General features: G+C 41.3%; 1 protein-coding gene across 1 annotated transcript in view; it reads right to left on the bottom strand.

Annotated features, from left to right (window-relative positions):
- The window catches only part of mthfd1l (methylenetetrahydrofolate dehydrogenase (NADP+ dependent) 1 like), a 38,072-nt gene that overhangs the window by 20,188 nt on the left and 5,200 nt on the right, over nucleotides 1-12,684 (bottom strand). Inside the window, exons 8-19 of the mRNA XM_041958297.1 lie at nucleotides 12,287-12,398; nucleotides 12,034-12,098; nucleotides 11,830-11,927; nucleotides 11,315-11,488; nucleotides 11,079-11,215; nucleotides 10,431-10,477; nucleotides 9,862-9,969; nucleotides 8,702-8,776; nucleotides 7,873-7,975; nucleotides 5,904-5,980; nucleotides 4,387-4,527; nucleotides 3,151-3,219 (exon numbers count right to left, since the gene is read on the bottom strand). Coding sequence (XP_041814231.1) covers nucleotides 3,151-3,219; nucleotides 4,387-4,527; nucleotides 5,904-5,980; nucleotides 7,873-7,975; nucleotides 8,702-8,776; nucleotides 9,862-9,969; nucleotides 10,431-10,477; nucleotides 11,079-11,215; nucleotides 11,315-11,488; nucleotides 11,830-11,927; nucleotides 12,034-12,098; nucleotides 12,287-12,398 — 1,206 coding nt within the window. The remainder of the gene's footprint in view (nucleotides 1-3,150; nucleotides 3,220-4,386; nucleotides 4,528-5,903; nucleotides 5,981-7,872; nucleotides 7,976-8,701; nucleotides 8,777-9,861; nucleotides 9,970-10,430; nucleotides 10,478-11,078; nucleotides 11,216-11,314; nucleotides 11,489-11,829; nucleotides 11,928-12,033; nucleotides 12,099-12,286; nucleotides 12,399-12,684) is intronic.

Genomic DNA, 12,684 nt, shown 5'->3' with positions numbered 1-12,684 from the left:
TGATCTCAATGAGGACAACGAGTAAGGCAAAATCAGATCTTTTATTATCCACATATCTGGATACAGACCCAGTTTTAAGTATCAGGTGTAAGTGAGGTGTAAATGTGAGAGGCCTGCGCTTTGATTGTCAGGCCTTACTGTTTGAATGTTTGCACCTCCACAGACGTAAGAGAGACCATTTCTTGATCAGAAGTATGCAGACCTGAACCTGAAGATCAGCTTTTATAAATGGAGTAAGGGCTTCAATCTTAAAACAAATGAAACTACATGGGTTTGGCTACTTCCAAGCTTTCTGTAATAGAACCAGAGAGACTTCACTGAAATATACATGTATCCGTATTCAGAAGTACTGGGGGAACTTTTTTAAACAGAACCTCAGTATCTGCTGCTTTCTACTACTGGCTAAGACTCACAGCTGCTGTTAGCTCCCGAGCAGCAGACCTAAAAGTGCTGCAACATTTGTTCTGAATTATTCAAAGATTCGTTGCTGTGTGCATCCACCTTAGACAAGGCGGGGCATCAAAGCGTGCAGCTGCAAGGAGAGGTCTGCTCCTCAAGATCATAATCCTTCCGCTGCTCTCATGACAGACTTTAAAAAAGGAAATTACTGAGAAAACTGGTCAAGGAGAAAACTGGGGAAAGCCAGCTGACCTATTGTTACACCGCATGTGAATTCCTTGAGAGGGAGGAAAAAGGAAGGATGGGAAGGCCTTGCATGATTTTCTAAGCTTTTGTTTGCATACTTCTCCCTCTGCCTGCATAAACAGCCTCCCCTCGGAGGAGTAAATCAGCCATACAGCAAGGCTCTGACAAACGCTGCCGCTTGTCTTTTTGTCTGTGTGAACTAGTGGTACAGATTACAGGAGAACATCTAACTGCACGAAGAGAAAGAGGGGATACGTGAAAAAGAGTCAGTTAGAAGGAAACGGAGAGAATGAGGGCACCATATAATGACAAAAAAACATCCTTTTAGTGAAGTTCTCCATTCAATAACACGTCCATTTCTTTATTCGAATGGAAAGTCAACAAACGTCATACATTACGTGGATTGCCGTGTGCCTTTTCAACTCCTGAACTTTAACTTGACCCAGTTCACACTTTACGCTCTTTCCAGTACATGGGGAGCGATTCAGGACATGAAAACAGCCACAAGGTGACGAACGTGGAAATAAATGAAAAGTCGAGGTGAGTGTGTCACCTCTTCAACTGGTGAACAAGAGGATTATGAAGACTAGGGAAAACGAACAAAAACAGGAAGATGGGAGATCATGTCACTGTTTCCTCTTCTTGTGCATCTCTTGTACGGTCCGCTACACCAGCTGCAGACCTGTGTTACACTCATAAAATTCCCAGCCTAAATTTCCAGAGAAGGATTCAAACCTGAGAGCTGCTAGTCACAGGTCTGACAGTCCACGCTATTGTCTGCCTTACCCTGGGAAAGATGCATGCAGTCAGTTCAGTGAAACTCCACGTACACAGGATGTTTGAAAAACGCACAGAATGACTGAGGTCTGTTTAACAGACACGTACACAGCGAGTGGGTTCAAAAACTATCCCTTTTCCTCTTGTGCTGCGTCTCCTCCAAACCCTGCCCCATGTGAAACAACACAGAAATGCATGCTCTAACACACACATACTAGCTTCCACGTGCCAACTCTGCTCTCGTGCGTGTTCAAAACACACAATCACAAACGAAGAGGGCATAAAGGGCACGGGCGGTCAAGCTCGATGGAAAATTCTCATGGAGCTCTGAGGCCCAGTCGGTCCCAGTACCAGCTCCCTGACCAGAATCACAGGAAACGCACACAGGAAACAGTTTCACACAACAGGACCGCAATGCTTCCTCCAAAAAAACAGAAAGTAACCAAATCTCTGCTGCATGCAACACTCCACCCCCTCTACACTCAGCCTGTGTTTATTTTCCCCACCCAAAAGCCATGTAATCAAGCTTTCTGCTCAAAACCAGCAAAGGACAAACAAACGAAAAGTCGCCCTGCAACAAAAACACAAAGCTGTTAGCAGAAGCATGACTGCTAACATTGTGCTCATTGTAAACTTTAATGATTTAAATCAATCTAACAGAAAAATGCGCTTAGCTTGGGCAGCAAACCTTTGGCGCACAACCCAGTGTCTCAGAGACTAATGAAAAACAAGTTCAGTGACAGAACCAACTGTCTTGTTTTGTTTTACCAACAGTTTAAAACCTAAAGACTATTCCTTTAACACCATGGAAGGTTTTTTAATTGCAAATATTCCCATTTAAAAGCTGAAAACTGGAAATTTATGGTATTTCTGTTTTAAAAATGACTATCAATGACAGACGATAGATAAAAGAACAACCCGTTTATTGAATAAAAACGTCATCTTTTAAAATTAATTATTTTTCTATCAGTCTTTGTATTTTATGCCTACTGACACAATGAGCACAGGAAGTGAATGATACCAGTCCCATGGTACATGGATGATTTACACGTCCACATGCTCATCCTTCAGTGGATAAGTTAGTTAAACAGGCCGGCCTCTATAAATCTGGAGCTTCTTTTAAGTGGCTGTACAAGAATCGCCCAAAGATCAAGACTATATATGTATATGTTCATTCAGTCCATTAAATCTCCAAACTCTTCTCTATTGCTCCATCCATCACCTTGAGGGTTGGGCTTTTTCCTCTTGCACAGGGACAGCTTTGGGTCACTGATGATACGTGTGTGTGTGGGGGTGTGTGTGTACACGCAAGATCCATTTATGTGCCTTTGCGATCACATGTCCTTTCAGTAATGGCTCAAAAGCCAAATGAAAGCCAGATGTTGTGAGAGGCAGAGTTAGGGTACAAGTCGTCACACCAGTCATCAGATTAAACCTCAGACAGTATAATTCAGGATGGGCTGGCCTCCTGTCTGAGAGCTCCACCTGTCCCTCCACACACACTAAACTCCTATTAAGATAAAGCACCCTGGGAGGAAAAGTTCAATCTATCATCCTTTCTTAATGGAGCACTCTCTCTCTTTCCTTTCTTTTCTCTGACAGCAGAGGTAGAGGTAGGTCTAATGCATATGTGGACTGCCAACCTATTTATTCTACAAGATATTCACCAGAAGACGCCTAGTTGAGCAGGGTAATGACTATTTAAGTGGGGTTATGTGCGTGTCTCACCTCGAGGGTCTGCATCAACGTGGGCTTGATGGCATCTTTCATTAACACCGCCAGCGCTCCACTCACACCCTGACGGAGAGGAAGAAAGAAAAGAAATATGAGGGAGGTGACTGGAAACATGAGCAGTTTATCAGCATTCATACAGAGATTTAACCTCACCAATACAAACAACTGACCTTTATGTAAAGAATGACCAGATGGTTATACAGATGATAAATGGCACTACAGTCCATTTGTAGGTCCTTTATGCTTAAACACTGCAGGTAAAGCTTGCTGGCCAAAACATGCCTCGTCAGCAGTCTGAACACACATTAGTCTACACACAGTTAGAGACCACATCCTCACTGGGGCTGGCTCTGAGGTGTGGTGATGTTTTTGCATCCAGACTAATCAAAGAGACTAATGTAACCTTATAGGGGACCCTCCGCTATGGTTCTGAAACAACACAGGCTGCTGGCTATGGGAAACCAGAGCCAGCTGACCCCACAGAGGGATCCGGTGAGAGGTGCGACAACTCTGCTTAACATCATAATCGCAGGTTACACCTAGATCAGACGTGTTGTTTTGGAGAGTGGAAGTGGACATTTTGGAAAGCTGCAGGTTTGAAATAATAATTGCAGAAAGGACAGTAGAGACTAAATGATGATGATGATGAGGAGGAGTCACGTTTCACGATTTTTCCATGATTTCAGATCACCGCCTCTGTCTTTGTTTCTCTATAAATCACTTGTGGCAAGGCAGATTTTTAAAAGCAAGGAAATACACAAAACACAAGAAAATGCAGGACAATAGAAACTTAAGAAAACAGTGTTTTCTCTAATTGCTGTTGCTCTTGCTGTTTCTTCATTCCATGTATCTGTTGTCAAAGTGCTAAAGATGTTTAATTCACTTATTTATGTTTTGTCTAGTTCTTGCATTTTCTTAAATTACAGTTTTATTAATAAAAATGGATTTAATAGGCTGTTGGGCAGTCAAATCTCAAACCAGCACAACGCCACAGATTTTCCAACCAAAAAGTTGGATAGTTCAATATAAACACACCTAACCTTCACACTTTTCTCAACATGGTAATGTCAGAGAAAGTCTCTCCATTATCTGAATTAAGGAGAAAACTGGAGCTGACTCAGTACTTTCATGTTCAAATTGTGAGATGCAGTGATGATAGGCTAACAGTGGGACAGTCGGGTTTAAAGTTCCCACACTCTCTACATGAAAAGACCACACAGTAACACACACCAGGTCCTCTGCGGTGACAGGCTGTCCAGAGCGGCTGGTCCCCACCACCATGCGCGCCAGTCTGTTTTTCATGTCCTCCAGGCTGTCTGCCAGAGCCAGGATGGCCATGATCTCGCTGGCCACTGTGATGTCGAACCCAGTCTGGAGTGTGAGAGAAGGAAGATCGTACATATATAAAACCACAAGGGAAACTAATTCAAATATTTGCTCGGTGGATCTTAACATTGATACAATTTACCAACCACGAAATAGCCAAGCAGAAATTCTGCTGCTTCATGGTTGTTATTCATGAAATTGCGTGAACGTCTGCAACTATGGTGCAAAGCAAAGTGCTTATATTTTCACACTGAAATAAATTTGACTTCTTACTGAGGAAAAGTTTTAAGATTGAATGAAATGTCTCATTCCAGACTGATTTGAAGGACCACAGCGTGGGAAGGAAACTGGCAACGCTCCACAGTGACTGGCAGACAAGAGATTATCCAGACACCACAGTCACCAGCTTTATCACATGGGCAAGAAAATACAAGTCTTATGAACATGGCCTAGTTTTGGGAGCATTGACTTTGGGAAGAAAATTAAACAATGAACAAGTTAAACTCATGTGACTTTCTGTCTTGATGTATGTTACACAAACAGAAAAAAATGAGAGAAAATGAATAAATGAGGGCAATCTACAGGGAAGAGTATGGAAAACCAAAGTGGTCTCTATTTCACAATCACCAGAAAAAAAGAAACATAACTGAAACCACATCAATCCACCAAGGAACACAATTCTATTCCCACTCCCAGTGATAATACCCTGAGGGGCTATAGTGTATCCAGCGCTAGAGAAAGGTGGAGGACAGAGGAAGGGAAAGAGAAACAGAATGGATGAACTGATGGCTGTAAATGTAAGCATATGCTGAACTAGCAGCCAGGCTGTTCCAGGTGTATGTGTGTGTGTGTGTGTGTGTGTGTGTGTGTGTGTGTGTGTGTGTGTGTAGGATGGGTGGGTCTTTTCTCTCCTTCTTTAAACATTTGCTTTCACTTAGGGCCTGCTTGCTTCCCATTGAGGTGAAGTGTTTATTTACAGGATTTCATTTAGCTGTCATTACTACAGACATATGGGTGAAATACATCAGGAGTTAATTGTGGCCAGAGGAGGGACTGGAAAGGAGTGTGCAAGGAGAGTCTTTTTAGCTCTAGTTTTACTGCGCGAGTATCTAAAAACGCAGATGCCACCGCAATAATAATAGAAAGACGAAGAAGGATATCAGACCCATGTTTGTGACTCCCACCAGCAAAGCCATTGCACTGGACCTGCAGTGAAATCACTGTTTGTCATACTGTGTGAGAAAAGGAGAAAATATTTGCACTCAACAGGTATGTAGCTTATTAGGATTAGGGGATGCCTTAGTATACTCATATTCTGGTTATCGTGAAAATACACAAACCAAGCCGGCAGGTGAAACTATTTTAAAGGAAGGTCACACATTCAGGAGAGTCAAGACTGTGAAGGCGTGATTGCTGCATACCTCTCTAATCTGTCCTTTTTCGGTGCTTGCCTGTCCAACTGTGATCTTCCTCAAGAAACGGTCATTTGTGTCGAGAACTGAAAAAGAAAAAGATTTATTTCTGTAAAATTTCTCAGAAACTCTTCTCCTTTGCGTATGAAAACTGGCATCAATGACAGCCAAGACACATTAACTTTAAATATAGTGAATATAACTTCATTTGACACCTTAGACAGACATAAGAATTTTGCCTTTACAGCCTGACTTTATAGCCTGACTATAAAAATCCATTTCCACACATGTTGAATAGCCACAGGCTTTCACACAGACACACACATAACATAAACCCAATAACTGACAAAAAGAGAGATCTTAATCTCTTATTGTGAGTAGGTGTTGACACATTGAAAGTGCTTATGCTATTGGCTACTCAAAGTGGCTAGAAATGGGTTGCTCTGTGGTTACACTGTTGTTACGAACAGCCAGAAAACCATGTCAAACATTGTCCTCGTGTTGGCTTTGTAATGACAGGAAAAGTGAAAAAAACACGGTTTGTTGCATGAACACACAGCCACACAGTCACGACCTTGCAACATTTGGTGGTAAATGTGTTTTTAATCTCCAGGGTTCGTCTTTTAAGAATGCCCTCTGGAGCCACAGGAGTAAATACCACATCAGTCATTGCAGCACCCGGCTGGTTGTTCTCACTGACAACTTTAAACCAACACATCTACCACTGAGGTAGCGACTCCCACTCCTACCAGACCCACATTTGTTATCCTGTGGCTGCTGACTGCATCGCTTTTATCTTACATGTGTTAATTCAGTATGAACACATGGGCCAGAAAGAGGTGGTTTAGCTCATTTTCACTGACCACAATACCAGCACACTGCAGTGAAGACCAAACTTCAAACCTGGAAAAATCCAGCCAAACTCACGACAGCATGTGACATTGTTTAGTCGTGGCACAATAAAAGGATTTAAGGATCATGTGATGTTTGTGTCTTCTTTCATATTAATTACATTTGTGCGATGGTAATGATATTGATCTTGATAAGAATATGTCTCTGTGCTTGCGGAAAATCATACTCGAGCAATTTCCATCACTATTTCATTTTCAAAGGAAAGGTGTCAGCGAGAAATATGAACGCAAAGATAAAATATAATCATATATATCATCGTTGTCCAAATCAAATTGCTTGTGGCTGTGCAGTTGACATGCCATATAACATCACCTTAGTGATTTTAGTGAATAAAACACCACGCTGCCTGGTATGTTGATCATATTGTCACTGCACACAGCAATGAGAAGGTAAAAACTGTTTCCTGACAAATTTCCCTCTTCTCCTGATCTGCCTGCTGCCACAATGTTGCGAAAAAAACACTCTTAGCTTTGATGATAAGGGCTGATCTCTATATTCTAATCTCAACTGATTCCTTTAGGCAATCAAAACAAAATTACAACTGAATGAGAGGACAAATTCGGTACGGCTCTGTTTGAGAAACACTGGGCAAAAGCACTGAAGAGGGTTCATTTCTAATCATCATGTGCTAAACTGGGGCTCATAAAATGTAAATGTTTGCACAGAGGCCACACATAATTTCTTAAATGGATATTTGCCCCTATGATTGAAAAAATTAAATTTGTCTACACGACCTTCATTTTACAAAAATATCTCAAGATAAGAGAACACAAAAATGCTTCCAAACTCTTAAACAGGCATGGCAGGCCAGAAGTTATTTTGTTCATTAAAATGATTTAAAAAAAAAAGGTCATGCATTATGCAACCTGTATTGCATCATTCTTTCAATAAAAAAATATGTTGTGTAAAAAATGTGCTGCAGTTTAAATGTGTTAAGTCACAGATGAAGCTTTAACCATAACAAATTCTGCCAAATATTTCACATTTTCTTGTTTGAGCTATGGAGAAAATGGTAGTCACTCAGCCAGAAATAATGTAGAGTGGACCGCTGTACACCTATAGATACCTCTCTGCCAGGTAATCTTGGAAGGGTCAAGGTCAAGACGGACAAAGGTGCTGACTTCCTGGGCTGTGAGGGCTGCTGGGTCTGTTTTATTGATCCCTAGACGCTGGAACGGAAGAGAGAAAGGCGATTAATGGGATCATTTTTAAGGCTTTCTGGAGAAGTGATGCTCAGGTAATTTTTGGCTTTGATTCCACATCCACCCACAATTCGGTCCCAGCGGTGGCACTACTGCTTGATACAGCAATTTATGATTATCTGACTATTTCTACATTTCATTTCAAAGAAAGGTAGTGATACTTTTCTTGCTATCTCCTTATCAGCTAGACACAGTATTGCCCTACCTTTAAAAACAAATCCAGACTAAATAAATGACTCTGAGGCAATCAACTCACTGTCAGGTACAAAAGGTTCGCCGTGAAGTGCTCTATTTAAAAAACACACAACTCTTCATCTCTCACCCTTCCATTAAGATCAATAAATACTTTATAGTCCTTTTAACTTCTCATCCCAGAGACTTCCATACAAACATGGAGCCGACTTCTGTTTAAACTTCTGCTTCCTATCTCCACAATATCTGTCAAATGTACTTACTCTACTAATATATGATATTCTTCAGCAACACAACATAAAACAGTGTTACTTGTAGATGTATAAACATACAGCAGCTTCATGAGGCATAAACAAATATTTAGAGATGAGGATATGGTGGAGAGGAAAGGGTAATTTTTAAAATAGGCTCACTGGGGTCCTCTAGTGGACGAAAGCACAGTTTTTGGCTAGTCACTAGCGATGACTCTAGTGATTCTGGCAGTGCAGTGTTCAGACTTACATGTAGCCTGGAGATTTGGATGGGGGAAAATCTTCTGACTCCATTCACTGAAGGGACCAGTCTATTGAACAGGGCCTATGAGGTATGAGGCAAAACAGTTACATTAAATGTACATGTATATGCATATCAAGTAGACTTCATTGCACCTTGGAGGATAATTATATTTTCTTCAATAGAATCCATCGTACAAAAAAAGACAATGAGCTGCACAGTGATGTTATGGTTGTGACTGCTAATGTAATTGGGACATAAAAAGCACACATGATTTCGGCTTCCCTGTAAATATTAAGTGTCATCACAAAATAAAAACATTGTAGTATGTACACCAAAGCATGTGAGTGGAGCGCATGCTTAAGGATTTTGGACGGATTTAAAGTTGGAGTGCCTTATTTATATTCATTTTTATATATTTATTTTTTATACATTTATTTTTCAGTTTGTGGGAGGGTCTAAGGCTGACAGAAGTCTGAAAGACACACACAAGAGATAGAGAATTGTTTTAACTTGTTGGTTTAGTTTTCAATAATAATAATAATAAAAAAGAAACATCAACCTTAAGTTTGAGTTGAGTTGGGTTGTGTTTTTTTAATGAAATTTAATTGTGTGTTTAAAGACAAATCTGTCAAGCTCATGGTTTATTTGCGCATCGGCCTAGTTACTTAAGCCAAAATTAAAATAGAACGCAGCTTCTTTCTATTCTTAGAGCGAGCGGAGTTCAATCTGAGCTGGCGGCTTGAGGTGGAGGGAAGAAATCGCTCAGTGAGTGAGGAGTGGAAATTGTCACCACTTAACAGCGCTCACATGCTCTGATGTACACATAAGGAGGCTCACTGTCTGAGGTGCGTGTGGTGACAGAGCTGTAAAACAAATCATATGTAGTTGTTAACTGCAACTTACATTTTTGCAACTAATACAGAGAAAATACACATAAAAGCATTCATGAAATATTTCAATTACAAAGCTACTATTGAATAATTAACATAACAAATAATTTGTTATATCACTGAGAATCATAAATCTAAACAGCAAATCAGTGACATCTGCACTGCATTTTGTGCAAAATCAGGAGTGTCATATCAGAGTCTAGGTTAAAACAACAGTTTGACATTTTCATTGGGGAAAGAATAAGTAATTACTGAGCGACATCAACACACGGTCACCTTGTCGGATTGAGTCGCCTCATGGAGCATCCTGGCATCGATAGCTGCTGCCACCAGGTTATTGGCTGCCGTGATGGCATGAATGTCACCAGTCAGATGGAGGTTGAACTGAAGGGCAAGATAAACAAAAAAAATGAAGAACAAACAGAGGAAAGAGAGAGAGAGGGGTGAGGAAACAAAACCTCTAGCAAAGTAATCTCATGTCCCCTAGGTCTTAAAAATATTATGACACATTCGCTCTGTTTGGCATGAGGCCCTGATTTAAAGGAAACAAAACATTCTTAAGACGTGAGAAGGCGGAGCGGTCGAGATGAAGAGGCTGAGATAAGTTGCTGTTTCGGTATGAGTAAAGGAGGCTGCCTCATTAAAGACTATGTGTCTGAAGCTTTGAAACTTCCCTCCCTGCCCTCACAGACAGTGCCTTTGGTCACGGGCAATATTATGCCACAGCTCCAGGGGTTGTGTGTGTGTACATTTGTGCAAACTAGCGTGAGTCCCTGCATGTCTTAGCTCTTTGAAGCCTGTGCTCGTCCTGCTAGGGAGCACTGAGAGTGTCTTGTGTGTCTTACCTCCTCCATAGGGATGACCTGTGCATATCCCCCTCCTGCAGCTCCCCCTAGGCACCAAGAAGAGGTAGCACAGTCAGAGGCAGACAAACAGAACAGGGACGCACAAAGGAGGAACGCTGAGTGGTGGACTCTGAGTGAACTACTCCACCCGAGCACAAAATGTTGCAGGGTATGAAACGCTAGCCTCACGCTGACAAACATAGCTTAGCACACAGTTAGTTGATACATTCCTTACTGCTGGTTTGGGCGCCTGTCTCTGGCCGTGTCCACATCTCACTCAATGTATTCAATCAGAAGAAAAACAAAATTCTCATTCAAAACTAACATCCACCATTTGAAACAGTTTGACATCTTTTCTAATGTGAAAACATTTCCTTAAAGAATGTGACTGAAGTTGTTATTCATTGTGAGAGCTGTCTTACAAAATATAGTTTTAGATTACTGTATTGTATTACCATGTATACTTTAATTTATTGCAATACAAATTTCATTCAACATGCTATGCTCAGTGATAATAAAGACAATCTTGAATCTTGAATGTAGTCACAAGAAAGGTCGAGAACACAGAGAAGTGAAAGCATACCTTTCAGACAGGATGTGTCATTCAATACATACAATCAGCATAAGGACGAAGTGTTCATTGCTGACCTTTAACCCCAAAGGTGGGTCCCTGGGAAGGCTGTCGCAGACAGGCGAAGGAGTTAAGCTTAAGGTGGGCGGACAGGGCCTGGACTAGGCCGATGGTCACCGTGCTTTTACCTTCGCCCAGTGGGGTGGGAGTTATGCTAGCCATCGAGAAAAAAAGAAAACATGTTAGAATGTCACTTTTTTGGTGTGCATAATGTAACTGAATCTATGTGCATTAATGTCAAAATCACACTCACCCAGCAACCAGTACATATTTCCCATCAGGCTGTGTGTGGAGGCGGTCTAACAGGGAGAGTCGGACCTTAGCTTTGCTCCTGCCATAGGCTTCAAGCTCTTCTGGCAGCAAACCAATCTCCTCAGCCAGCTGGTCCACTGGTTTGGGAGTCTGAGCTCTGGAAATCTCTATGTCACTTACCAACAGAAAACATGACAAATCATTCAGATTTCATTTCAAAGCAGCAAATATGTGGACAATCCAGAATCTCTGATTGTCTCACGGGATACATTGAAAGTGATTGCAGATGTTTTGTATGCTGATGGCATTTGTTTCATAAAGTTTGTGTTTCTTGATTAGTTCTTTGATTTTCAGTCTTAAATTGTTATGTTTGTTTTATGTCTGCAGCCATGTAATCGTCTTGGCCAGGACACTCAATGTGAAAGCAAAAATGTCACAATTACACATCACACTCCACCTTACTGCTATAACATTCAAGTGTGGCATAGTAAAACATGAGAAAAGGATCCTATGTACCTTGGCACAGGGGTCAGGGGCTGCAGTTTGAGGCTGCGCAGATGCCAGGGTTGGTATTGCTGCTCTTGGAGCCACCGACTGCAGCTACGCACCACATTCTACTCCACAAAAAGGAGAGACAGAAAGAATTAAGTAAAGAACAATAAACGGCAGAATATATTAAGTGAATCGGTCGAGAACAGAGACAGAAACAAAGAGACTCACCTGTGTTCTGTAGGCTGCTGTGAGGTATCCTAACCCAGACTTTGAGGACATCTCGACACATTCATCTACAACAAAAAACACTATAATTAACGCTCATGTTGAGTAAAAACATGCACCACTGGTATGTCAAGCATTGTCAAGCTTTTTAATGAGCAATGAGCTCACTGAATGTGATATTAAGAGTTATGGGTTAAATGCTTCTTTTTGTTTTGCTCAAGCGCATGCAGGATGATAGTGATGACCATGACAATACCTGTCTCGAGGGTGGGCTCACAGCGGATGACAGCAGCTCCTGGTCTAACCCAGGTGGGTGGGACATCTGTGTTCCCTGCCCCTAACAGGACCACGGCATCAGCCTGCATCACCTAGGAAACGAGATAAGGAGAAGACATTAGATATGAAGATTTCATATCATATTTTCATATCATATTACAAAAACAACAACCAGTGTAGAATATATGTGTCACCCACTGTATGTGCATAAACGACTTTTATGGCAAATTAATACAAAAAAAAAAAACTCTAAAGAAAAGTGTGAGCCAACGTCAGCTCAAGTCAACTGCATTTGATAAAGCAGAGACTGACTCCAAGTGGTCAGCCGCTAAAACTCCACATACTGCAACTGGTGCAACTGAATAATGACAATCGTTG

Source organism: Chelmon rostratus, chromosome 18 (assembly GCF_017976325.1).
Source record: "Chelmon rostratus isolate fCheRos1 chromosome 18, fCheRos1.pri, whole genome shotgun sequence".
Taxonomy (NCBI): Eukaryota; Metazoa; Chordata; class Actinopteri; order Chaetodontiformes; family Chaetodontidae; genus Chelmon; species Chelmon rostratus.
Note: the sequence above shows the minus strand (reverse complement) of the source record. Positions and strands in the feature narration are given on the sequence as shown.